Raw genomic sequence first — 27,380 nt, 5'->3', positions numbered from 1 at the left:
ATTTTCTATTAATGTGTCCTTTTAAGACCACAGTATTCAGTAGAAATGCAATCTTTAAGATTACATAGATCTCCACAGGCTTTTGGGAATCTTTTCAGTTGCAGTTATGAAGAGACCTGGATGATGAAAAGTTGTGTTTTACTTTTCTTCTTTTTTGCCCTTTGTGGGTTCTCTGGCCTATTGCATCAAATGAAACACGATGCAAAATACCTTTTAGTTACTGTGTATCTTTTCTAGAATGTCCTTTGCTCTGTAATGTTGTCCTATGTTCTTGTATATTTAACAAGATTTTTAACATTTTATTCCGAATAAAAATTATGCATTGTGATTAGCTCAGTTAAAAAAAGCTTAGGAAAGCTTTTTTTCATCACTTGTCAGTTGGGAGATTGCCAGTTGTAGGAGTGTCATGTTCTTCTGTGCTTATGCTTGTTGGAAGTAACTGTCATCAGCATAATGGGTTGTGTTACCTGTTTCATGTTGGCTTGAATCATAATTGACTCATGCAAAGTCAGTCCTAGTTTATAAGCAGCCTTCCCTGTTCCTGTTAATTAGTTTGTTTTGTTTTTTTTTTTCCTGGGATTTCTGTGTGTATTGGAAACAGAATTAGTGACTCCCTGGGCTGACCTATCTGTTTGCAGGATACTATTTAGCCACCCCCTACAGCTGATCACTGGATAACCTGCCATAGTGTATTAAGCTTTTAATAGGTATCTCAGTCTTAGAATGCATTCATAATGTTTTGTGTAAACAGAGTTGTGAACACAGCTTACCACTGGGTTTTAAGTTTATTGAATGACAGATTGCCACATTCATGCTTTCATATCATAATAAAGGAGAGGTGACTTGAGGTGGATACTGTATGTTTACTGGAGGTCATGGTTTGTACAGTGTTTAGTAAACTTAGAGCCAAAGTTGCCCTGCAGTGCTTGGACATGATTATTTCCTTAACTGGAATTAATTTGTGCTTCATTTCTCACATCTGAGCCCTATGTGGTGACAGGAAGGAACAACTCACCTTTGCAATTAAATGTACTTCCTCTTTTTATGCTTGTAAGTTCTTAACAAAACAAAATACCTCTTACCTCTGTAGATGTTTGAGAGGAGAAAAATTGGTATGAAACATGTGAAGGTGCATGAGAGCTCATTTCTTTGATCCCTCTGATTCCTTTAGGCATTCTGATAACAACCATTGCCTCAAAAGGGGGATTACAGAATTGGCCTGAACTCTTACCAAAGCTTTGCAGCCTGTTGGATTCTGAAGATTACAATACCTGTGAGGTAAGGAGTCTTAAAAAAAACAGATTATCATCTCAATTTTATCATCTTAATCATGCTTCATAGACACCCTGCATGTTTATATATATATTTATAATACTGCATCTATGTATGCGTGCATATATATTGTCCTCTGAGAACCATGGCTCCAATTTGATACTTTCTCTTCTGTCTGCATTCCATGTTCTTACTGTTCATTTGAACAAATTTGTTTTCTTTGTATAAGAGCAGAATATGACTGGTGATGTGTGGTCACAGCATGTCAGCTTAGAAGTGTTCTGAAGTTACTGCTCCGTGATGCCTGATCTTCTAAGTATCATCAGCATAATCAAACTGACCCTGAATTTACTCTCACTTAAAAGTAGAGTTCATTTTTCTTGTAGATTAATCTGGAAAAGCAATCTGTTACTGCTATATCAGGGTTAAATGAGCTGTTTTGTCCAGTGTGTATGGATCAAAAGAAATACCAACTTAGCTGTTTTAAACTATGAGGAGAAAAAAAAGCCTTGTCTGATTTTAAGAAAATAGAAATCTGTGATCACACCATTTTAATTACTTGCTGCTGTCTCCGTGGAAGTGTGTGAAACATGTTGTATAAAGTAATCCTCAAAGACAGGATAATGGTCAAGATGCTGTGCGAGATAGTAGTTTAGTTCTGCTTTCGCAAGGTGTAGAATAAATGAAATTCAAATTGACCATTGTATCTGGAGCTCTGGTTTTGCCCCATAGCAGACCATGAAAGGAAACAGTTATGTATGTAACTAAACTGGATACTTCTGTGCTTAAATTGTTCTCAAAGAACTAGCTTTTAAGCATTTTTAAATCTATGTTTGAACGGGTGAGTGTAGAATGCTGAAATTAACGTTAACACTTGGCCATTACTGACTCACCCAACTTGATAGCTAACAGATGCTGCTATAAAGTGCTTAAATAAAATGCCTTTAAGGATGCTTCAGTTTAACTCTGTAATTAGTTAGCTACGTTTATTGTGTTGTGCTGAAATCACGTGTTCCATTAAAAAAAAAATCTGACATTTTGCTTTCTTCAGAATGTGACAGAAGATACTTTTATTTTAACAGGGTGCATTTGGTGCTCTTCAGAAGATATGTGAAGATTCTGCTGAAATTTTAGATAGTGATATATTGGACCGACCACTCAATATCATGATACCGAAGTTCTTGCAGTTCTTCAAGCACAGCAGCCCAAAAATAAGGTAGGTTTGTATGTTGAACTACAGTTACTGATTCAAATGTTATTAAAATAGGCAGAATGGCTGCCACTTTGTAGAGCTGTTTAAAGTCTGCTTTGTTTTTTTAAATGATCCTGTGGCATCCAGAGATCCCATGCATCAGTAATCTCCATGTTTATCTGCTTAGTTAATTCAATAACCTCACCCCTTTACACATTTTCCAAATGTACAATCAGCCTATGATTTTGAAAGGCTTTTTCTGAAGTTTCTGCGTATTATTATGAAAAATTCTGTGCTGCAATTAGGAGGTAATATTCTGACTAGAAAGAACAATTTTATGTTCCTTTTATAATGATTTTGGCAATGGGACAGTCAATTCCTTTGAGAATAGTTTCTGAGTTCTTGCTGGTGATTTTCTGCTTGAACTGCAGCAAAATGTAGAAAGCTGTATATTTTTCAGCTGAATAAAATGAAACAGGTTTGTAATCTTTTCAGTATAAAACTGGTTTAATCTCTTCAAAGTTACAGAAATATGGGATAGAAGAAAAAATTCCAGAATTAAGTAGTTATTGTTAGTATTAATTACAAAGAATGGTAGCTTCTACCCTGAACTGAGCCAATAGTATGCCCCTGTCACAAAGAAGACTAATGATATTCTGGGGTGGAGCGTTGCCAGCTGGTTAAGGGAGGTGATCCATTCCGCTCATCTTCTAGATAAGGCCATGCGTGGAGTACTGTGTCCAGTTATGGACTGTCCAGTTGTCATGGGTTGTGTTGAATCTCCTATTTATACCATGCTTATGTCATGCCAGCTTCAAAATGAAAGTGCTGGCTGGAGCAAAGTATTATGGGGCTTGAACTTCAGATTGTGACATGAGAGGCTTCCTGTTCTGGTTGCTACTTTCATTTTCTGTGTTTGGGCGTGGTGGGCTCTTTCACTGGGGTTGACACAGGATGGGAGGGGCTGGGACTTACCTTGATGGCTTCTGCTACTACTTTCTGCGGTTTTGCTGCACTTTTTCTGCAAACAAGCTACAGTAATTGTGCATTGTGTTACCTAATTTTTCTCATTAGTGCCCTGTATCTTAACTGCTTGTCTCAACCTGGAGGTTTTCTTTTGTGTTACTTTACCTCACTTCTGTGTTAACCCATTACACCAGTGCAAGAGAGACATGGATATACTGGAGAGAGTCCAGCAAATGGCCATGAAGATGGAGAGACTGGAGCATTTCTCCTGTGAGGAAAGGCTGAGAGAGCAGGGACTAGGGAGCTCGTCAATGTATGTAAATACTGAAGGGAGGGAGCAAAAAAGACATGGCCATGCCCTTTCCAGTGGTGCTCAGTGACAGGACAAAAGGCACTGGGCACAAAATGGAACACTGAAAGTTTCTTCTGAACATCAGGCAATGTTGTTTGTTTGGCTTTGTTTTGTTGGGGTTTTTTTATTGTGAGAGTGACTATGCACTGCCACACGTGGCCCACAAAGGTGATGGAGTCTACCTTTAGAGATAAGCAAAAACTATCTAGACATGGTCCTGGGCAACTGACTGTAGGGGGCCCTGCTTTAGCACAGAGGTTGAACCACATGGTCTCCAGAGGTGCTTTCCAATCTGAACCTTTCTGTGAAATGTGTGTTTTAACGCCTGTTTAAACATTCTATTAAAAGATTCTCCCACTTGGAGGTGGCAGATCTTTATATGCTGAGCTACACTGCTCCATATCTTAGGATCCATATAACATTTAGAAACTCAGGTGAAATACATGTACACTAAGAATAATATGTAGCGAAGCATGAACTGTCTTTTGTGGAAAGATAAATACATTTCTTGAAAGCTGGAAGAGATGGAGAAAAACATTTGTTTTTTTTCTTACTACATAATACAGTCTTTTACTTTTTTTTTTTTTCTGTGCTGTGATATTTGTAGCTGTCAGACTGTTAAACTGAGGACAGGACACCTGTTGATCTGCAGTCTGGTTTTAGTACATAGTATGAAAACTATTAGTTGTGTCAGTTAAAATGCTTCCTATGTAAATCTGCCAAGGGACAACTTTTGAACAATGTTTTATTAGACACTCTTCCAGGAAACATCTGAACAGAGGTTTGGAGTTACCTTAGTAAAAACACTTTAATGGATTTTTCAAAGGCTTCTACAGGTAGTTTTGCCTTGTGCCTTTATTAATAGAATTTGAGTTTCGTACCTCTGAAACAGACCTGTAAATAGTGGCTTTACATGAAATAGAAAAACCAATGCTTTATTTTTCAGTATTTTATTATTTTTTATCAGTATTTATTATTCAGCATGTTTCTACTGCAAGTGTTTCAGTAGGTGTCTTACAAGTGTGTGTTTCTTCTAAGCTTGAGCTTTAGTTGTGTTCTTGGATGCTTTTTGGTCTCACTAAATACTAAAAATACTGCGAAGACAGTTGCATACTTAATGAAAAAGAAGGGCATGCTAAAGTTTCACCGTGCTGACTTGCAGAAAATTGTTTAATATCTGAGATCGGGAATCATGATACAATCAAAAAGAACATCCTTGCATGCTGTTAATAAGATATGCCAGATGTCGTCATCCTGCTCTGCTTTTTATTTACGAATACTTTACTTTTAAGTATTTATTAGCTATATTGAAATATAAAGTGGTGCTTAAACTGTTTTAGTAATTTTGCTTAGTATTACTGTAGATATAGAGATTTGTGCTCTCTAGCCTCTAGAAGGTGTTTGGAAAATGTGTATTTGTATTCTAATGTTTTTGCTGCCTGTATACCATTTAGAAAATGGGTTTAACTCATGAAAAAATATATATTTCAACTTCCATTTTTAGGTCTCATGCTGTTGCATGCGTCAATCAATTTATCATCAGCAGAACTCAAGCTCTTATGTTGCACATAGATTCTTTTATTGAGGTGGGTGTGTGTTCTTGATTGTGGTGTGAAGTAACATTGTGTATCTGATTTATCAAAAGTTTTGAACTATATTCTACAAACACCTCTACTCGCAAACTCTCCATTTCTGGTGTCTGTTGTTAGCTTCAGTCCCTGTGGACTGAAGTTCATTCTGTATGCTTATGCTTAGCATTGATTAGCCTAATTACTCTCCAAGCCCAAAAAATAGCATTTTGAAAGATGCTTCCTCTTCATAAACAGAGGAAATGTTTGTTGCATAAAGGTGTACTGTCACCTGTGATGGAAAGATCAGTGATCACTGAGTCCTGTCTGGGTCTCTCTGGACATGGCTTAGAAGGGTGGTATTTTGGGTTACCTGGAGTATTTGATTAACTGCTGTTTTGTACTGATGGATTTTTTCAGTCTCAGAACTTCTTTTTTGTTTAGGAGAAAAAACACCACAGTGTTTTGGTTATGTGTACAATACACATCAAACCGTATCTCTTCAAGAAATAGTATTCTGAGGTGTAGAGTGGGAGAGTACAGAAGTACATAGGTGCATACCTTATTTTGACAGTAATGCAAATTTAAATACTATTTCAATTAGACGATCTGAGGCTTTTAAACTGATACTACTTTCCAACAGAATCTTTTTGCACTGGCGGGTGATGAGGAGCCTGAAGTACGCAAAAATGTTTGCCGTGCTCTGGTAATGTTGCTGGAAGTTCGAATGGATCTCCTGCTTCCTCATATGATTAGTATAGTTGAGGTGAGTCCTGGGTTTTCTAGAAACCACATGCTGAAAAACCTGTTTGGGGTTGTGGAAATAATACCAAAGAAAAAGTGTTCATCAAAACCTGTATCTTACTCTTGCATTTGCCTAGTCTTCACTTTCCTTTAAGACTGAGATAGCAAAACTTTCTTAGCTAATTACCACTTTGACATTGGTTTTGATAGGCAATGTTTACACCGGTTGTTTATTCTTCATTAAATCAATTGATCCTGAAATGGCTGAGATCAGCTATACTATTGAACAGCCAGGCATTGCTTGAGCCCAGGTGAAAAGATCATGTTAAAAATCTAGTGCTAATGCTGATACTGCTATTTGTTATACATTGAAGGTGTGACTTTTTGGACCTTTTGACCATAGCAAGGATAAGGCATGTTATTCTACATAGCTGATCTTTGTAGATCATACTAGATCTTTGAGCTACTAATGAAGTTGCCTTACATTGCATTCTGTTGTAGGGGTTAATATAATTTGATAGTTCCTTTAACCATTCTAGATTTAGTGCAGACTTGTCTACCAGAGGACCAGTCAGCTCTATTTTTTTCATCTGCTCAACTGTTTGAGCACATTTCTTAGAAATACTGGTAGTTTCTAGTTAGTGTTAACATATGTCACTGGCAGACTGGAAATTCAGCTGCGATCGTAACGTTTCAGCTGCGATCGTAACGTTTCAGCTGCGATCGTAACGTTTCAGCTGCGATCGTAACGTTTCAGCTGCGATCGTAACGTTTCAGCTGCGATCGTAACGTTTCAGCTGCGATCGTAACGAAATTCAGCTGCGATCGTAACGAAATTCAGCTGCGATCGTAACGAAATTCAGCTGCGATCGTAACGAAATTCAGCTGCGATCGTAACGAAATTCAGCTGCGATCGTAACGAAATTCAGCTGCGATCGTAACGAAATTCAGCTGCGATCGTAACGAAATTCAGCTGCGATCGTAACGAAATTCAGCTGCGATCGTAACGAAATTCAGCTGCGATCGTAACGAAATTCAGCTGCGATCGTAACGAAATTCAGCTGCGATCGTAACGAAATTCAGCTGCGATCGTAACGAAATTCAGCTGCGATCGTAACGAAATTCAGCTGCGATCGTAACGAAATTCAGCTGCGATCGTAACGAAATTCAGCTGCGATCGTAACGAAATTCAGCTGCGATCGTAACGAAATTCAGCTGCGATCGTAACGAAATTCAGCTGCGATCGTAACGAAATTCAGCTGCGATCGTAACGAAATTCAGCTGCGATCGTAACGAAATTCAGCTGCGATCGTAACGAAATTCAGCTGCGATCGTAACGAAATTCAGCTGCGATCGTAACGAAATTCAGCTGCGATCGTAACGAAATTCAGCTGCGATCGTAACGAAATTCAGCTGCGATCGTAACGAAATTCAGCTGCGATCGTAACGAAATTCAGCTGCGATCGTAACGAAATTCAGCTGCGATCGTAACGAAATTCAGCTGCGATCGTAACGAAATTCAGCTGCGATCGTAACGAAATTCAGCTGCGATCGTAACGAAATTCAGCTGCGATCGTAACGAAATTCAGCTGCGATCGTAACGAAATTCAGCTGCGATCGTAACGAAATTCAGCTGCGATCGTAACGAAATTCAGCTGCGATCGTAACGAAATTCAGCTGCGATCGTAACGAAATTCAGCTGCGATCGATAGCCCAGTATCAAATTCCAGAAGGACTATGTGCAGACAACCCAAAAAAGGTGTTAAGCTGCGATTTGCATGATATTGTCAAGAAGTGATAACTTCTCTGGCTCTTCAGCCTCCCAAGATCAGTAAGGAACTTCTGGATTTTGTAGGCAGATACCACCAGCCAACCAAAAAAAAAAATTTATTCAAGATTATGTGCACATTGTATCTGGTATCTTGCTGCTGTAAAGCCTATTAGTAAGTAGGCCTCTTCTCTACAAAAAATAGTACTAGTGATTTTCTGTTTCATAACAAAGTTCAGACTTTTTCTGTTTTGGGGACTAGTGTTACAGATTTTCTCAGTTCTGTATACGTCCTGGTATGTGCAAATGTAATATCTGAGAACTGACTATTCAATATTCAAATGAGGCAAGTTTTACATTTTTGATGCTTTAACGCCTCCAAGTAAAATGCTGTTGCTGCTAAGTGAAGAAAGTCTTAAAGAAATTACGATAAGTGGGCATCACGCTTCTGAAGCAGATAGGTTTAAACTTCCATGTCAAATCCCTGGAGCATAAAGGAATGGCTGAATTTGTATTTTATAGTTTTGTGGGTTTTGGGTTTTTTTGGTGTGGTGGGGTTTTTTTGTTTGTTTAGTTGGTTTTTTTGGTGAGCATTTCAGTTACTAAATTGCACTTTAATGCTTGCAGAGTATTATTTATCCAAAGTCATGTCTTCTAAGGTCTTTCTCAAGACCTTAGAAGAAGAAATCCTGACTTCTGCACCCTGTTGCTTTCTTCAGACAAAGGCATCTCTATTACTGCTCAAAAGATACATTCTTCTTAATACTTAGTCTTTTCTTGATGATTTGACTTAAGCAATGTTGTGTCAGCTTTGTTATATTATAGAATACACAAAACTGTACTGAATAGTCTTCCTATTCTGTAATTTAGTGTGGCAAAGCAACTGCTTGCATTCCCTAAAATTAATGTAACTTTATAACTTACAATTAAAAGTACTTACTAAGATTTGGCATGATAATATTTTTTTTAAAAAAGACATCTTTTAATACCCTTCCCACATTTTACTGTTGTTACTAGGGTCACTGTTCTTGCTATAATTTTCAGGCTGCGTATATGGCTATTTTAAACCATTGAGCCTTTTCAGTCTACTGCTGTCTTAACTGCAGTAAGCATGTAGTATGATGCTTAAAACAGATACTTGAAATAACAGTATGAGGGGCATTTTCAAAGAGATTACATTGTCTTCCAAAAAGCAGTGGATTTTCAAGTCCTCTGGGTAAAAATGCTGAATCTTTTAACTTAAAGGTGCTTTAAGGAAGCCTTTCTGCCAATGAGTAGGGCATTCTTCAACTTTTCTGAGCTGTGATATATTGACAGCTCAGAACCCAGCACTATCTCTGTTACTGTGAGTTCTCAAGTAAAATAGTGAATCTTGAGCTTAAGTTTGCATTTTATTGCTGTTCCATAGGAAGGGGCAAGCCTTGTATCACTGAAATGCAGAAGTTTAATAAGGATCTCCACATTCTATTAATTTTCAGAATAAAATGGTATTCTGAAACTACTGTGGTGATTTGGTACTGGCTGCAGGCCAAATGCCCAGCAAATGGGCTCTGTCACTCCCCTTCTTAGATGGACAGGAGAGAGGGGAAAACATAAAAGGCTGGTAATAAGGTAGAAGCAATTGAATAATGCTAAACACAAGCAAAGCCTGCACATGGAAGCAAAACCAGAGATGTTATTCTCTACTTCCCATCAGCATGGTCTGGGGAAGCAGGGCTCTACGCATAGCAATTGCTCTGAAGGACAGACGCTGCAGACAAATAACCCCACACTTCCTTCTTTCACTTAGTTCTTATATCTGAGCTGACATGATATGACATGGAATACCCCTTTGGCCAGTTTGGGTCAGCTGGCCTGTCTGTGTCCCCTCCCAAGATCTTACCCAGCCTTTGGCATACTCTTTGGATGGGGGAATGTTGGAAAAGCGCTGCCTGGGTGCTTGATCAGCAGTAGCCAAAAACAGTGGTGCGTTATCAACACCCAGCTACAGCAGTACAAAGCATAGCACTAGAAAGATGCTTTGAGGAGAGTTAACTCCACTTCAGCCATACCCAATACAGCAACTGAAAAGGAAATTCTCTTGTAAGTCCAAGTATGAGGCAAGGTAGCTGCATGGATTTCCATGATATTTTCCAAAGAAAATGGAGGAACAAGCTGTTACAGAAGAAAGAGCTGGCATGGAAGTAAGCAACAGTCTTCCATTGTCAGGAACTTGTCAAGGAGAGCCCCACAGCGAGGATGGCGAGGGAAGACCCGCACAATCAATATGATTGATAAGCAAGTCTCAACTTTATTGTTCAAAAGCACAGCTTATATAACATCTTTGGCTAAATAAGCACAAGTGGCATAATTCTATTGGTACATTTTAGCTAAGTATGCACGAGTGTCATCATTTAATTGGTTTAAGGTAAAAGCTTGATTATAATGTTACGCCTACTTGCAATTAATTCTATGTGCAGTTCCACAAACCTCTCTCTCATTAGCTCCTTGTTTTCATCCTGTTAAACACAGCTGCAAGGACAACCACAAGGCCATAGTAACCTTGGCACATCCTGTAGTTCGATAACACAGCTGCAACACATCAGCCTAAAAGCTATCTGTGAGCAATAAGCAACAAGATGGAGTACGGCCTACACATTTTGCTCAAACAGTTGTTCCATAGAACCATGTCCCTTAGATTCAAGCCATTCTTCAACATTCCATAAATTGTTTTGGCAGTTGTGTGTAAAATTGCTGACCTGGAATTGGCTTGGGCTTTTTGTTTATGTAGGTGTGTTATGATTTTTGGTGGAAGGAGGATTAAAATTTTAGATATGATGAACTTTGATTTGATACTGAATCTCTGAATTACCATGCATGGTAGAAAAAGGTGAGGCTTTCCCCCCCCTGCCCCATTATCCCCCTCTTACTATGAGTTCTACTTAATTATATCCTGTCAGGTAATCAAGATAAGGTTTGGAAGGGAAACTTTTTTTTTTTATGGTACCAGGCATAAAAAGTATTTCCGTCTTACAAAGGATATAATCGTACCTTTTTATTCAAAAGTGCAAAAGGGGAGTGAAAAATGTATACAAAAAAATTACAGGAAACTGCTGTTTTATTATGTTTGGTTTCTCTAGTTTCTTGGTAATAATGTTCCCACTTTTAAGCAATGAAGAAATCCAGAATCTCAATCATCTAGCATTAAGAAAGAAGTCTCTTAGCTTACTCCCATGATTAGCTGCAAGTAGTCTCTTGATCTGCTTCTTCCCCTTGCCCCAAAGAAAAAAAATTGCTGTGATAAATATAGTCTAATGTTTCTAACACACTTTGCAGTGGTGTTAGATTCTTCTGTGCACTTAAAGCTTCTTTTACAAGTAATTTATTTTTGTATTGTGTAGTACATGCTTGAGAGGACACAGGACCAAGATGAAAATGTTGCTTTGGAGGCTTGTGAGTTTTGGCTGACTTTGGCTGAACAACCAATTTGTAAAGATGTACTATGTCGGCATCTTACGAAGTAAGTATTAGGAATTACAGCTTTCATTTTGAAATAGTCATCTTTAAACTTCAGTTGACTTCTTCCTGGTTACTCATATAGAGAGTGCATCTAATTTTGTTTTTAAATATGCATGGAAGGTAATTTTTAAATATTAGGGCATTTGTCTCAAGATCTGGAGTGGAAGAAAAGAATCACAGACAGAAAAGATTTATTCTTCTCAGCAAAAATAAGCATTAGAGAGTTGAAGCAATTTAAAAATCAGCAAATTTTCAGTTTTCATAAGCAATTGGAAAAAGAATTGAGATGGAAGAACCTCCTGTAGCAGTGGAGGAGCAGGAGTTGAAAACAGATGGACCAGCATTATGAGAAATAACTTCTAAATTTAACAGGTTTATTTTCTACTTTTTTAGCTCAGAAGACTAAGGAGTGATAGGACAATTCCTGAGTTTACCCATGCCTTTCCCAGCACACATCATATTTATTCTGAATATTGAATCTATTTTGGCCTACATGAACAGTGGTGCTACGACAGCATAATACCGAACTTTTATGTTTTGTTGTTTGTTTGGTTTGTTTTTTCCCTGGTGGGGAGGGGTTGGGGTTGTGGATTTTTGTTTGTTGGTTTGGTTGGGTTTTTTAAGATCAAAATTAAAAAACGAAACACAACAAACCACAAGTAGGAGTAGCATTACATTTCTCTCATGATCTTTCAGTGTCGTGTTTGCTGAAAGCAATTCATTTGTGGGTGAGTCCTATTTGATTAGATAGCTATCTGATTTTTATCAACACTTGATAATAATCTTAATATTTTTTATTTTAAATCAGAAGTGAAACAAGATCTCTAAAAACCTGTTCATCTGGTATCTAATATCCTGTTCCATTTTGCTACTGTAGGCTTTCCTATAAAATCCATAGCTTCTGTATCATAAAGTATGCTGCAGAAATGCCAATGAGTTGGCGATAGTGTGCATTCTTAGTATTCCTTCATTCAAAATTCAGAAGGTACTGCAATGTGTAAGTAGTATGCTGGCCGGCTACCTTCAAAAAGAATACTACTCAACTGCAGAACATAGAGAAAATTATTCTGGCTTAGTCCTTGATTTGTCTTGCAATACATATTTTTGTGGTGTGTTTTTTTTTTTTTTTTTTTCCTTTGGTGGAGAACATGTTTTTATGTGAGGTATTTGACTTTAGTACTTTTTTTAGCTATGCATCTATACAGATGGAGTCTCATAGCCTTGACCAGTTTAATAATGAAGTAAATCCTTGTACAGGTTAGTCAAGATCTCTCAATGTTGAGGATTTGTCTTACTGAAGTAATGGACAGGAGAGCTTAATATAGTTAGACTTCCATCTTTAAGAATAGTGAGGTAGTAGTCTTCATCCACAAAGAAATAAAATGATAAACAGAATTAGTGAGAGGCAGCTTATCATGTGTATTACTGGTTTGAATTCTTACTGAAAACCTTTAGACTTAATTTCTGAAAGATGTTTCTTTCGCTATGATGTATTTACTCCAAATACCTGATCTTTAAAGTTTGAAACTCAGTTGTGCCATCTGACTGCCTCTAGTTTAGTTCGTAATTTGAAATGAACAATACTTTCCAATGTATTGTTTCATCTTATGACATGGAGCTTGATTTGGATGCTAGCTTTTGTTCAGGCTAAGTTGTTAGGGGTTTTTTATTTTGATTGGGGGAGTGAGGGTTACAGATAAAATTATGGCCCAAGTAACCCAAAACTGGCTTGCTTTTTTGTGTCATTTTGACATGTATCAATATTTCTTTGTAGGCTGATACCTGTGCTGGTAAATGGTATGAAATACTCAGAGATAGATATTATTCTGTTAAAGGTGAGCATCAATTTTTTTTTTATTCTTTAAAAGTATCTCTAGCTTCTGACCAGTCAGAATGATTCAGATCATAATGGGCAGATCTGGCCTACAACTGTTCAACAGACAATTAACTTTCCAGGGCAAGGTGTGCTATTCCAAATACTAAATGTGACTGTTGCTGTGTTTGTTGGAAAATAATTCACAGGCTTTCCTGCTTTGCCCCAGTTGCTTACCACTCCATTTAGACAAAGCTGTGATACTATTACTCACGAACTGCTGAGCCTAAAAAAATGTTCAGAATCAGTTCTAATGCCTTCCAGAACGAACATGTGGCTTTTTCTGTCACTATACTGCTAGAATATGGCTAGGTACTAGAATTTACTCTATCACATCTTTCTATTTCATTCCCATTGAGAGTGTTTTCTTAACAAGAAGGATACTTTAGAAAGATAATTTGTCTGAAGCTTAACTCTTCTGCTTTTATCTTGCTGTGTTTTCCTGGTAAATGCAGCAGCAGGATGCAGGAACAATGGCATCTTTAGTTAGCTGGGCAGTACAAGTGGGATGTGGATTGGATGTTCCATATGCTTTATGAAATCTTGTACTAACTACATTCTTAACTTCCTTGAGCAATACAGGAAGTTGTTCAAGGAAGAAACCTTGATATGTAGTAAAAGAAAGTGTATCTGATAAAACAGGGGGATGTTGAAGAAGATGAAGCTATTCCAGATAGTGAACAGGACATAAGACCTCGTTTTCATCGTTCACGGACAGTGGCCCAGCAACATGAAGAAGTTGGTATTGAGGACAAGGATGATGATGAACTTGATGATGACGATACTATTTCTGACTGGAATTTAAGTATGTCGAAGTAATGTGTAAACTGTTTTAAAAGAGTTACTTGTGTCACACAAGAACCACAGAAAATACTTTTCAAAAATACTTTGGTTTTTTGAATAGAAGATCTACTAACAATTGGTGAATGGGGTGGGGATGAGGAGTCTGTCAGAAGACTTTCTATAACTGTTTTGATCTGTAAGCTTACTTTATTTTGAATATGCCTGATCAAACTACAGAACTTCTGGACTTTTTTATTATCATGCATAATTAAAATTAAATTATGTATCACATGTTCAGCATTTAAAAAAACCTCTTGAATGTCAGTAGCCTAGGGAGGAAGCTCAATAGTGCTTTGTTTTGGGGTTTTGTTGTTCCCATGTGAACACTCTAGTACTTACAGCCAGCACCAGTGGTCTTTTCTGTGTGAAGGAATTTGCTTCTGACCATAAGACAGTACCTCAGTTCTGAAGAGATAGCTGTGAGAACACCACAGTTTTGAGGGTCTGTGCATGTGTTAGAACAATAGACCATGTGGTAAGGAAACAACATGCCACAAACTGATTTTTTTTTAACCTCAGTAATAGAAAATAGCCAGTGATAATCTGGAAAGTCTGACATAAATATATTTTGCAAGCAGCCTCATTATGGAATACTTAGAGATTCAGGTATATGCACGTATTTTTTTTTCCCCCCTTCCAAGAGCCTTGAGTTTTCACTACTGGTGAATGTACCTTGAAGCTTATGATCAAACAATTTTGAGACTTCTGAATTTTTGAAATTACTATTATTGTTGGAGAAAATACAAGCGCAAATGTGTTTGTTTCCATAAAGCCTCTTTTTAAAAAACATGTAGTTTTAGATTCATAATGCTGTTCTTTTCACTGCTGTATATAGATATTGCAGAGCAAAATATATTTTCAAAAAAAGATAGCTGAAATGACAGAGGGTGCCTTGTGGTCCACAGTTTTGACTGAAGATGAAGAAGCTAGATTTGTCTAGCAATGATGGCCTGAAAGAAGGCAGAACAGTTAAGAAGTCCTTATTGGTATATGCTATCTGGATTTGTATTTGAAAATCAGAATTGTGTGCCCTATTTCTTATCAATTGTTTTATATTTTACTTCAAATTGACACCATCCATTTCCCTTAGGGAAATGTTCTGCCGCTGCTCTAGATGTCCTTGCCAATGTATTCCGTGATGAACTTCTGCCACACATCTTGCCCCTTCTGAAGGAATTGCTCTTCCATCCTGAATGGGTAGTTAAAGAATCTGGTATCCTTGTTCTTGGGGCAATTGCTGAAGGTAAGCAATGGTGCATATCAGGTTGCTTAATTTTTGATTGGTTGTAAAGCATCTCTGTGATTCCTTGCAGGTGTATTTATTTATGTAAATAAGTGCATGTTCTTAGCTGCTTTGATTTCTGTCATTACTCTCCACTTCTTCATTTAATTCCTCATTTTCCAATCTATGTGTGCTTGGGAGGCTAAATAACTTAGATATTTTTCTTTATTTTTCACTTTCTAACTCTGCAGCATGTATTTATTAGTCTCTCATGAATCATGGAATTACAGAATGCTAGGGTGAAATGGACCTCAAGGATCACCTGGTCTGGTCTTTCTAGGTAACAGCATAGTTTAAATGAGATGGCCCAGGACCCTGTCAAGCTGAGCCTTAAAACCTTCCAATGCAGAGGAATTCAGTGCTTCCCCTGACAGATTATTCCAGTGAAATTTTTTTTTATAGAGTCCAATCAGAGTTTTCCCTGGAGTGACTTGTGCCCAATGCCCCTTGTCTTTTCATGTGACTTACTGTAAAAAGTAAGTCTCTGTCTTCCTGGTAGCCACCCTTTTTATGTACTGGTACATGGTAATAAGTTTTTCCCTAAGCCTTCTCTTGTTAAGGCTGAACAAACTCAGTTCTCTCAGCCTTTCTTCATATGGACTTCCAGGCCTCTCATCATTCTGAGGGCCCTTCTCTGGATACTTTTCAGCATGTCTGCATCATTTTTGTCCAATGGGGACCAAAACTGCATGTGGTACTCCAAGTGTGGTCTGACAAGCACTGACCACAGCGGGATAGTGACTTCTTTATCTCTGCTGGTGATGCCCCTGTTGATGCAACCCGATGTCTTGCTGGCTTTCTTTGCCACTGCAGCACACTCTTCAGTCATGTTGACCTTGTTTTCCACCAAGGCCCCTCCACAAGGTCCCTCTTTCCATAGAGCTGCTGTCCAGCCAGTTGGGTCCCAGTCTGAGCTGTGCTCCTGGGTTTTGTATTCCCAGGTGCAAGACTCTATACTTGTCCCCCTTTGAACTTCATAAGGTTCTTGATAGCTCCTTCTGCCTGTCCAGGTTTTCTGGGAGGGTGGCTCTCCCTTCTGGAGTGTCAACCTCCCCATTCATTTTGGTGTAACCTGCAAAATTCATTGATCCCAACATCCAGATCACTTACAAAAGTACTAAACAGCATTGGACCCAATGCTGATCCCAAAAGAACCACAGTTGTGACTGGCTGCCAGGCTGAGGAAAACCCATCTACTACCATTCTCTGGATACAGCCTATGGGCCACTTCCCTACCTATCACACAGACTACTTGTCTAGGCTGTAATGCATCCATTTCTTGAGGAGGAGGCTTTGGAGGACCACGTCAAACACCTTGGAGAAGTCCAGGTAGACTGTCAACTGCTCACCCTGCATGGACCAAGCAAGTTTCTTTGTAGAAGGTGGTTGGGTTTGTCAAGCATGATTTGCTCCTGATGATTCCATGCTGGCTTTTCCCAACCACTTGCTCCAGTTGAATTGTGACACTTCCCAGGAGGATTTGTTCCAGAACTTTCCCAGAGTCTGAAGTGAGGATTATGGGTCTATAATTACCTGGGTCCTGCTTGGAACCAGTCTTACAAATGGGGCAACATCAGCTGTCTTCCAGTCTCCTGATCTCCATGACTTCTTGTAGATATGGAGAGTGGACTCACAACAATGTCAGCCAGCTCTCTTGGCATGCTCAGGTGGATGGCATCCAGGCCAAACAATTTGTACAGCTCAAGCTCCTGTAATAGTTGATACAACAACTCTTCCTTCAGTGAAGACAGGTATGTGTCTGCATCAACCTGCATTTTTGTTCCCGTGGCCTGGGACCTAACAGCATTGGTAAAGAGAGGTGAAGGTGTTAAGGATCTCTACCTTTTCATGCTATTTGTGACCAGTTCACCCCTCCTGTTCAATAGTGGGCCTGTAGTCTCTTCCCATTTCTGCCTGTTGTTAATGTATCTGAAGAACCCTTTCTTGAAGTTTTTGGTATCTCCAGCCAGTTACAGTTCAGAATGAGCTTTTGCTTTCCTAATTACACGTCTGCATACCCTGGCAATGCCCTTGTAATCTTCCAACAGGTGGCATTCTCCTTTTCCATATCTGGTAGATTTCCCTTTTGGTTCTGGCCAGACCCAGAAGCTCACAGTTAAACCAAGGGAGTCTTTTGTTCCACATACTTCCCTTGCCTTTAGCAGGGATGACCTGGTTTCCTGTGTCTAGAAGAGTGCTCTTGAAAAAACTCCCAGCACTTGCTAGCTTCTTTATCCTCTGTGGAGACTTGCCAGGGGATCTCTTGCAACTGAGCCCTGAGAACACTGAAGTTTGCTCTTCTAAAATCTAAAATTGTGTCTTGGAACTGACCTTAGGCATGCTTAGCAGTATCTCAAAATCCGCAATATTGTGATTGCTGCAGCCAAGGCTATCATTAACTGAGACGTTACAAAGCAGTTTTTTTGGGTAGTGAGCAGCAAGTCCAGCAGTGCTGCATTCCTGGTTGGTACATCTAACATTTCTACAAAGGAGTCCTCTATGCATTTCAGGAACCTGACTTCCAGTCAGGTGAACTGCTATGGTGTTTTTCCAACAAATGTCAGGGTGGCTAGTCTCCCATAAGAAGCAGGTGCTGTTGACTTGCTTAAGTGACCCAAGCATCACTTCATTGGTCTTGTCATCCTGGTTTAGGGGTTGGTAACAGATGCCTACTGTGAGGTCTGCCTTAGAGGCAATCCCTCTGATTTTGAGCCAGAGACATTTGGTAGTGCTTCTGCAATTACCTACCATAGCTGACTTCTATACATCCAAGGTTCTCCTTAGAGAGTGCAACCTCCACCTCTTCTACCCCGCCTGTCTTTACAAAACAGCCTATAGCCATTTGTGTTCATCCTCCAGTTGTGTGAGTTGTCCCACCGTGTTTTGGTTATTTCTGGAGCTCCAGTTCATCTCGTTTGTTTCTCAGACTTCATGCATTAGTATACTTACACTTCAAGAGACAGTTGAGGCACATTTTACACAACTGTGGTTGGCCTGGTTAATTCCCCGATTGGTGGCATGAGCATTGCCATTTTGGATCCCTCCTCCCAAGTCCTTCAGTGTAAAGCTGGCCTCACCAAGTTGGACAGCCTGCTGACAGCTCAGATTCCCCTGCCTTTTCTTTTTTTAGACAGGTGCATTCTACTCCTTTGTAACAGGCTGTAGTCCTCTTAGAAGGTCCTGTTATCATAAAAGCCAAAACCCCCGCAGCAACTCCAGCTATGTAAACAGAAGTTCATCTGCATTGTATTCTGTTCCTGTTTTCGCCCAGTCGTTGAACTGGTAATAGGGAAGAAATACCTTGATTTCATACAGGAGGAATATTTAATAAATTTGAGCCTTACATTCTATGCAAGCGTTTTCAGAAACAGGGAAGACCACTTATGTGACTTCATTGCCTTAAGCTGCTTTTTATGGATGGTTCAATATGATAACTTCCATTCCTTTGTATTCCAACAGTCTTGCTTGACCTTTTGCCTGCATTTCCAGCATCTTTAATATTACAGAATCACAGAATTAACCAGGTTAGAAAAGACTTTTGAGGTGTCTAGTCCAGCCTATCACCCAGCACCATCTAATCAACTAAACTATGTCACTAAGTGCTTCATCCAGGCATGTTTTAAACACTTTCAGGGACAGTGACTCCACCACCTCCCTACCATTCCAATAGCCAATCACGCTTTCTTTGAAGAATTTGTTCCTAACAACCAGCCTAAACCTCCCCTGGCACAGCTTGAGACTGTGTCTTCTCATTCTGTCACTGGTTGCCTGGCAGAAGAGACCAACACCCACCTGGCTGCAGCCTCTCTTCAGGCAGCAGTTTCAGACAGCAATAAGGTCTCCCCTGAGCCTCCTTTTCTCCAGACTAAACAACCCCAGCTCCCTCAGCTCGTCACAGTGCTTGTGCTCCAGACACCTCACCAGCTTTGTTGCCCACATTCAAGCAGCTCAACATCTTTGTTGAACTGAGGGTCCCAAAACTGTACTCAAGGTGTGGCCTAACCAGTGCTGAGTACAAGGGTAGAATGAATTCCCTAGTCCTGCTGGCCACATCTCTGCCCCTTTTGCAAGATGAAGAAATACATTTGGGTCCTCACCTGGATTATCTTTCTTTTTCTACACTGCCTAGTGAACATAAGTTTTTCTTTGATACTAGAAAACTTTTCTGTTGGTTTTGATTTCGAGTCAAGTAAGGTAAAAGTTAGTACTTTTGGCAAATCTCAGTGTACTGCTGCTATTGCTGACTTGAAACATGTAGCTGTTACTGCTGGTCAGTAATTCCATATTAGCCAAACCAGGAAGAAATTTAAATTTCTTAGTGAATGCTTGTTTAATGATATAATGGTTTGTGGTCAAGACCAAATCTTTCTCTGTTGTGTTGATCACTGTGAGTAGACTAAGATACGATCTTCAAGCTTTATAAACTCTTTTGGATGCACTTGCCATACTGACCTTTAATACAGCAGGATTTCTGGAGACTGGGGAAGCACTGAGGTTGAAATGAGTGTGTGTTTAATTGGGGATTTAAATTATTCTTACGTTAAGCTTTCTTTCTAGGACTTAATTACCCAGACTTGCTTTGTGTATTGTAAAAATGTATTTCTATGTAATAGAGAATGAAAGTAGGCTCTTTATAGGAACCAGAAAACAAGAGAATTTTCTGTTAATTCTGGTACTGCTAATAGCTATATTTTTTCTTGTAGGCTGCATGCAGGGTATGATTCCATATCTTCCTGAGCTGATCCCTCACCTTATTCAGTGCCTCTCTGACAAAAAGGCTCTTGTGCGCTCCATTACATGCTGGACTCTTAGTCGCTATGCACACTGGGTAGTTAGTCAACCCCCAGACACATACTTGAAGCCATTAATGACTGAGTTGCTAAAGCGTATCCTAGATAGCAACAAGAGAGTACAAGAAGCTGCCTGCAGGTAAGCCAAAGCGAAAGCAAAAAGCTCAATCGGTAACATCCCTTGTTCATGGGAAACTATTTTAATGCCTGTATTTTGTGACGCTTTTTTTATTTTCAATGTGTGACGATTCATTGACCAGAAATCTGGCTTGCTTTTAATATGCTTGTGAACTGGGTCAATAATAATTTCAATTTAACATTATCCTGTCATTGGATTACTGATGTTGTTTTTCTTTAGTTTACGATTACCAAAACATTTGGGTTATGATTGTTTCCAGGGATATTCTTTCTCTTCAAGGGAGATCTTGGGAGATGAGATTCCCTTCTCTCCCTTATTTGCCGGTATTTTTAAAATAAATAAATGTTTTTCATTAATGGAACAGAATGGGAATAAATGCATCTATTGTGCTTGAAGCTCATCAAATAAATCTTTCATGTCAGTTCATGTGGGGCAGGAGTGTCTACAGCAAACTGCCAAAATAAGCAGAGCTGAGTCTACTCTCTGTTGTATTCTCTAAGACTTGCTACTTCAAAATATTTGCATGTTTTATGATGATTATTATAACCTGCTCCCAGATATTGGTTGTGCATAAGGACAAGGCTGAGGTCAAAGCTGTTGTGCTAAGTTTTGCACAAAAGGAGTAGATGTATCCTTGCCTGAGAACAGATACAATGACTTCAATGAAATGTACTTAGTAAGATTTGAGTATTAAGAGCTGTTACCTTTTTGTCTCTAAACCTTTTAAAAAATTTGACTAGCAGATTCATTACGCTTTAACATCTGCTCAGTTCTGTGAAATTCTTTCTTTAGAGCAGAGTCCTTAAAATTACTTCTGCAGCTAAAAATAAACTGTCTTGGAAACTCTAAGAATGATACACCTATTATATAATCCTTAGCTTTCTAAATTGGAAGGCAATACAACAATCCTTCTTGGAGAGGAGCAAAATGCTGCATCCCTACAGTGAATAGTTGCAGATTGTTAAAGTCTACCAAGCTAAAAATCGGTCATAGGATACTTGTATGTTTTCATCAGTAACTTTCGTTAATTTTTGGTGCTGTTGAGGAACTGCACCTTCCGTTGGTAACACCCAAAAAGGTGTGTTACTGGAACATGCTGTCTTGCTTATGTCATATGCCTTTGTGAAAGAATGTCACAATACAATAATATTAAGTAATATTAAACATAGTAAGAAGGCTATCCATTTAGTGTTCAGAGTTGCCTTGTATTGAGAAAAAGGCACTTCTGTGTTTGGCAGCACACTAGCAGAGGATTGTTGACCTCATATGGTGATGCATGCATTTTTAGTGCAGGGACAGGCTAATAATAATCTGTTCATACTACAATAGCTCTTTTTTTTTTTTTTTTTTTTCTTAGCATCTCTCTGAAGCAGTTTTGGGTGGAGTTTTTAATGCTGTCATTCAATTTATCAAGTGTTTGAAAAGTTTTTATGATGCCATGATGTGTGCTTTGACCAAGGCTGCCTAAAATTGTTCATGTCTCTCTTTGCATTGTTTTTTATGGCTTTCTGTATCTGTTTTTCTATGTAGTGAATTTCTGAGAGTACAGATTGATGCCCTAAATGATGACAGCACTAGGGCTTCTAGGCATAGCTACAGCATACAATAGAGTGGGCTGGTTTTAACTTAAATAGCTTTCATTGTAGTTTCTAAAATTTCAGTTAGCATATTGTAGGTTTTCTTGTAGTAATGGTTTTCTTGATAGGAGATTCCTGCATGTGCGTAACAAGGGTTTACAGGAATATGTTTAAATTGTGTCTGTCACAATCTTAAGGAATGAATTTTTCATGTGTTCATTCAAAATCCATCAAGGGTATCTCATAAACACTGTTTTGAAACCATCTCAGATAAATGTGAGGATTTAACACAGTTTTACATTTAAACAGAAATGGGTAGTGTGGGGTATTTTGGTGTCATCTTGGATTTGTGGGGTTTTTTGTTTTGTTGGTTTTTTTCCAAGATGCTAACTGACCTGCATTTTTTTTGTCCCCCAGTGCCTTTGCTACTCTAGAAGAGGAGGCTTGTACAGAACTTGTTCCTTATCTTGCATATATACTTGACACTTTGGTCTTCGCATTTAGTAAATACCAGCATAAAAATCTTCTCATTCTTTATGATGCTATAGGAACTCTAGCAGATTCTGTAGGACATCATCTAAATAAACCAGTAAGTATACTTTATGTTCTGTAGAAGCACTCATCATAAAACTGTCAGTGCTTTTTGTAGTGTGCTTTACTAGTTATAAACCTGAAATGCTGATATTTCTGTGTAGGTTTCAGTACTACTAAATATTTACAAGTAAAATACATAAGCTGCATGTAATTTTTCCACTACACAAGTATTCAACATTTTGAATAAACGTTTTTTTGTGTGATGGCTTGTGAAATGTGCTTGTCATTGTGGTGTTTTGAGGGGGGTGGGGTTGGTGGTTTTTTTTCCTCATGCTCAGAATTTTTAAACTTAGAAATTTAGATATGAAATGTGACTTTAGAGAGACTGCTGGAATGTGTGTTTTAATTTCTAATGGCCATGTTTGGGGGTTGTTGTTTTGTTTTTTTTTTAACCACTTTATAGCTAAAACGTTCTGTATGTCTCTTTCCAATGCATTGGATCATGACTTTAGTAGAAATTGCTTTATCAGAGAGAGACAGGCATTTGTTTTATATATGAAAACACAGTATCAGTTAGAAAAAGCACAGATTGACACAGGCAAATATAGTGAGGTAGGTTTTTTAGTGTGTGCATATTAATGGAAGATGCATACCTGCCATGCATTTCTTGTGTCTATCAGAACTTGTGTTTGGTTTGGTTTTTTTAATAGTGCTTCACTTAACATAGACGCACTAGAATAAAACTAAGTTGTTTCCTTTGCATTTTACTTGCCATCCAAGACTCCACATTGTCAAAGGATTTCTTTTTTAGTCTCTCTCTGGCCCTGGCCTCCTTTGCATTGGAGAGTACCAGGAGGAAACTAACTGGGAGCTCCTGGTGATGGTGGGACTTCCTTCAGTCACTTAAAACTTTCTATCTTTGTACAAAGCATTAGTTGCCAGATCTGCTGGCTCTTTAGATACCTTCTGGAAACACCAGCACTATAGGGATGCTTTTTTCAGTATTCATGTGACTATGGCTGTGCAGTGACAGGGAAGGTACAACAACAGCTCTATACAGAAGCAGTAAGTGTGTCATTCTGGAGAAACAGGAAATTACTTTCGTCATGGATTGTTCATGGCTTGAGGAAGAAGTTTGAAGAACTTTAGGGGATAAGGTCATAGGATCAGGACAATGGTAAATGGTTGAGAAAAACAGGTTACGGTAGATGCACAGCCAAATTGCATTGCTAGAACAAACATTCTCCATAGGCCCTGAGTCAATCACAGATTTGTAATGAGCCAGGCAGGTAGCCTGAAACCAGACTTGAAGAAAAAGATTCCCCTCTGCTAAACAACTTATATAGTTCAGCAAAACATCTCAAGAAAAATTGCAAATTCTGACACTAAACTATTTCTATGTATTACAACAGGGATTGAATTACAGTATATTAGGGTTGTTCTTTTTCTGAAAAATGGAATATATACATACAGTAAATCTTACTACATGCATTTTCTGTCTTTGAAATAAAATAATATGCAGTGAAATGTTTCAACAGCTGATGTATTTTCATCCTAAACAGGAATATATTCAGATGCTAATGCCTCCATTAATCCAGAAGTGGAACGTGTTGAAGGATGAAGATAAAGATCTTTTCCCTTTATTAGAGGTAAATGTTAATACTTGAATGTTTGTAATAAAACGTCAGGAATTGTACTACTTAAATGTGCTCCTTCTAGGAAGTATAGCTATAAAAGCTTACAGTTCTAAGGATCCTCCATCGTGCAGAAAATATTCTGACTAGTAAGAAAATTACATGACTAATGAAATGTCATGATGTTTAGATTTCTGCCATTCTGGAGTGTTTTCTTTGCTCAGATGCTTTTAGGGGGGGAAAAAAAAAAAAAAAGAAACGTCCCATTCTCTATTTATTCTTGATTTCTCTTTCTCTGCTCTACCTTCATCTCTCTTAAAACTATCGGCAGATTACCTGAAAGTATGAGCCAAGATTTAGTCTATTATATGTACTTTCTGAATGTGAAAAAGGTAAATACCTCTAGAAAAACTAGTTTCATAACTGAAGTAACATGTTAGGGCTGATACATGATGGAGATACTGAAGTTTAGTGCTTGTGCTGGCTGAATTATCATAACTATTTTTCATTGAATCATAGGATAGTTTGGGATGGAGGGGATCTTAAAGTTCATCTAGTTCCAGCCCCACTGCTACATGGCAGGGACAACTTCCCTCAGGTTGCTCAAATCCCCATCCACCCTGTCCCTGAACACTTCCAGGGAGGGGGCATCCATAATTTTCATGGGCAGCCTGTGCCAATGTCTCGCCACCTTCAAAAATTTCTTCCTAATATCTTCCTCTTTCAGTTTGAAACCATTGCCACTTGTAGGGGAGAGTAGCAACTTGCTGGAAGTTGGCTTAAGTCAGCGAATGAGACTGCCTTTCTAGGTTGTTCATCAGTTACTAGTGGGTATACTTTAAATGGTAGTATCTTCTAATTTACCTCTTCCAAATAAAAGGTACTTCAGGGGTGTGAGGAAAGGTAGTAACTCTTTTCTGGTTGGTTTGTTGTTGGGTTTTTTTTTTCCTTTTCCTTTTTGTTTTTTCTTTTAATTGCAGTGCCTGTCATCGGTTGCTACTGCCTTGCAATCTGGCTTTCTTCCATACTGTGAACCTGTGTACCAGCGTTGCGTAAATCTGGTGCAGAAAACCCTTGCACAAGCCATGGTATTTTTGTATTGCTATTCTGATGTTTTTGAATATCTGCTTAAACCAGTGTATTAACTATACAAAATTACGAGTTTGCAGGGAAATTTGTAGTGTAACTACAGAATGTATAAATGGTGCTGCAGTTCTGAAAAAAAAAAAGATTATGCATACAGCTAAGAAAATCTAATATTCATTTTAAAAATGTGTACTTATTGTTGCAGTTGCATAATGCTCAGCCAGACCAATATGAGGCTCCAGATAAAGATTTTATGATTGTGGCTCTTGATTTACTCAGTGGTTTAGCTGAAGGACTTGGAGGCAACATTGAACAGCTGGTGGCTCGTAGCAATATCCTGACGTTAATGTACCAATGTATGCAGGTGAGATGAGTAGCTTGTTTGATCCAAGGATTTTTTTTTTTCATCAGAGAATCAGAAACACTTCTAGAACTGCCTTATTTTTATTTCCTCTCTTTAGGATAAAATGCCTGAGGTACGGCAGAGTTCTTTTGCATTGTTAGGTGATCTGACAAAGGCGTGTTTTCAGCATGTTAAACCTTGCATCGGTATGTTTGTTTTACATATTAAACAATTAACTTACTTTACAAATTGGTAAGAGGCTGGTTTAGCCATTGTTAAGCTCTTTATTCTGTGGGGTGCCTTTTCCTGTCATAAGTTTTCATTTTCCTTTATCAGCAAGGAATTGTAGTATTTTTTCCTTTGAACTGTGTATTTAAAAGGCTCTTACATTTGTAGACAGTGTGAAAGTTCCGTTTTGTTTATGATGTTGTTCTGGAATAGAGCAAAACAGATGTACATAGACTCCCATTCTGAACAAATGCTTGCTTTGATAAATTCTTGAATGTATAGTTTTTGTTCTACTAGATTGTAGTGTTACATAGAATTGCATACATATTTATGAAATCAGAAAACTTGGCTAGAGGGTAGGTCTGGGTTTGTTTATTATTTTTTGCTGTTTTTAATTTTGTTAGGGGAGTAGCATCAGTTCCGTACTTCCATGATAATTGCAGCTTCTTGAGATACATTTAACCAAATGAATGCTGGAATAAGCTTTGAATTAAAATATTTGGCTGATCTTCTAATCTATCTTTGAGACTAATTTTTATTTTTTATAATTCAACTAAAGTTAAGAGCTCTTTCTAGGCTTCATTATTTTTTTCAACATAGCTGAATACAGAGTTATTACTCAGGTGATTTGGAGGTTGTTTAACTGTATTATAAGTACTGGTACCTGTGGGTTTTTTTTCATCCCTCTTCCACTCTTTAACCCCTCCCTGGCAAGGGGAGGAAGAAAAGTTTTTGGAGTTACATCAGATAAAGCCTAGTAGAAACACTTTAAAATCATAATTTGCAAAGATTTTCATTGATCTGCTTAGGCTCAGAAATCCAGGTTAGTCTGATATATAACAGAAATAGAGAGCTCTTGTAATTCATCTGTAACACTTTCCAAGCATTTAAATAAGCTTACATGATTTTTTTTTAAAGTCTTTCCTACCTCTCATGACAGTACAGTAATGGGACAAGATGGTTATATTGTGTGATGAGACTGTAAAATGTTGTTCTTTCTAGCTGATTTCATGCCAATTTTGGGAACCAACCTAAATCCTGAATTCATTTCTGTCTGTAACAACGCCACTTGGGCAATTGGAGAAATCTCCATCCAAATGGGTAAGATTCTTTTTTTCTCTTTCAGTGTCTCTTTCAGCATGGTTTAATTGGGACTTTTTTTTAGGTTGTTTGGTTTGTTTTTTTTTAGTGATTCTTTAATGTTAAAATTGAAATTAAATTTGAGATTGTTAGTAAGTACCCAATCTATTTAGATTAACTACATTAATGGATATTTTTTTGATTGTTTCAGGTATAGAGATGCAGCCTTATATTCCAATGGTGTTGCACCAGCTTGTAGAAATAATTAACAGACCCAACACACCAAAGACGTTGTTAGAGAACACAGGTACCCAAAAACTGAACCATACATCATGAAGGAAATGAGAGATTTAATAATAATTTAAATATCTGCATAGGGTAACCACACCAGAACTGGTTTTATAAGTGAAAGCAACTCTGTTTTGCAGAAGCTCTTACAAGTCTCAGTCTTGGAGTAAACCATCTACCATATATCTAGATTCTTAGTTATTGCTCACTTTTATAACATTTATTATATTTATCTATTAAGTACTATGCCAGTTTTATTTATGCTGAATGACAAATGCATGCAGTAACACTTAAAGACTTGGTTCACCCAGATTTTAATATAT

The 27,380-nt window shown here is 38.2% G+C and overlaps 1 protein-coding gene across 1 annotated transcript in view; it reads left to right on the top strand.

Annotated features, from left to right (window-relative positions):
* TNPO1 (transportin 1) overlaps positions 1-27,380 on the top strand; it is a 56,244-nt gene that overhangs the window by 19,346 nt on the left and 9,518 nt on the right. The window contains exons 5-20 of the mRNA XM_054398050.1: positions 1,172-1,278; positions 2,355-2,488; positions 5,287-5,368; positions 5,994-6,116; positions 11,243-11,361; positions 13,135-13,195; positions 13,876-14,038; positions 15,167-15,319; positions 20,062-20,287; positions 22,282-22,453; positions 23,961-24,047; positions 25,013-25,120; positions 25,324-25,482; positions 25,580-25,667; positions 26,692-26,790; positions 26,981-27,076. Of these exons, the coding sequence (XP_054254025.1) occupies positions 1,172-1,278; positions 2,355-2,488; positions 5,287-5,368; positions 5,994-6,116; positions 11,243-11,361; positions 13,135-13,195; positions 13,876-14,038; positions 15,167-15,319; positions 20,062-20,287; positions 22,282-22,453; positions 23,961-24,047; positions 25,013-25,120; positions 25,324-25,482; positions 25,580-25,667; positions 26,692-26,790; positions 26,981-27,076 (1,977 nt within the window). The remainder of the gene's footprint in view (positions 1-1,171; positions 1,279-2,354; positions 2,489-5,286; positions 5,369-5,993; positions 6,117-11,242; positions 11,362-13,134; positions 13,196-13,875; positions 14,039-15,166; positions 15,320-20,061; positions 20,288-22,281; positions 22,454-23,960; positions 24,048-25,012; positions 25,121-25,323; positions 25,483-25,579; positions 25,668-26,691; positions 26,791-26,980; positions 27,077-27,380) is intronic.

Source organism: Indicator indicator, chromosome Z, assembly GCF_027791375.1.
Source record: "Indicator indicator isolate 239-I01 chromosome Z, UM_Iind_1.1, whole genome shotgun sequence".
Taxonomy (NCBI): domain Eukaryota; kingdom Metazoa; phylum Chordata; class Aves; order Piciformes; family Indicatoridae; genus Indicator; species Indicator indicator.
This window is presented reverse-complemented; position numbering and strand designations above follow the sequence as displayed.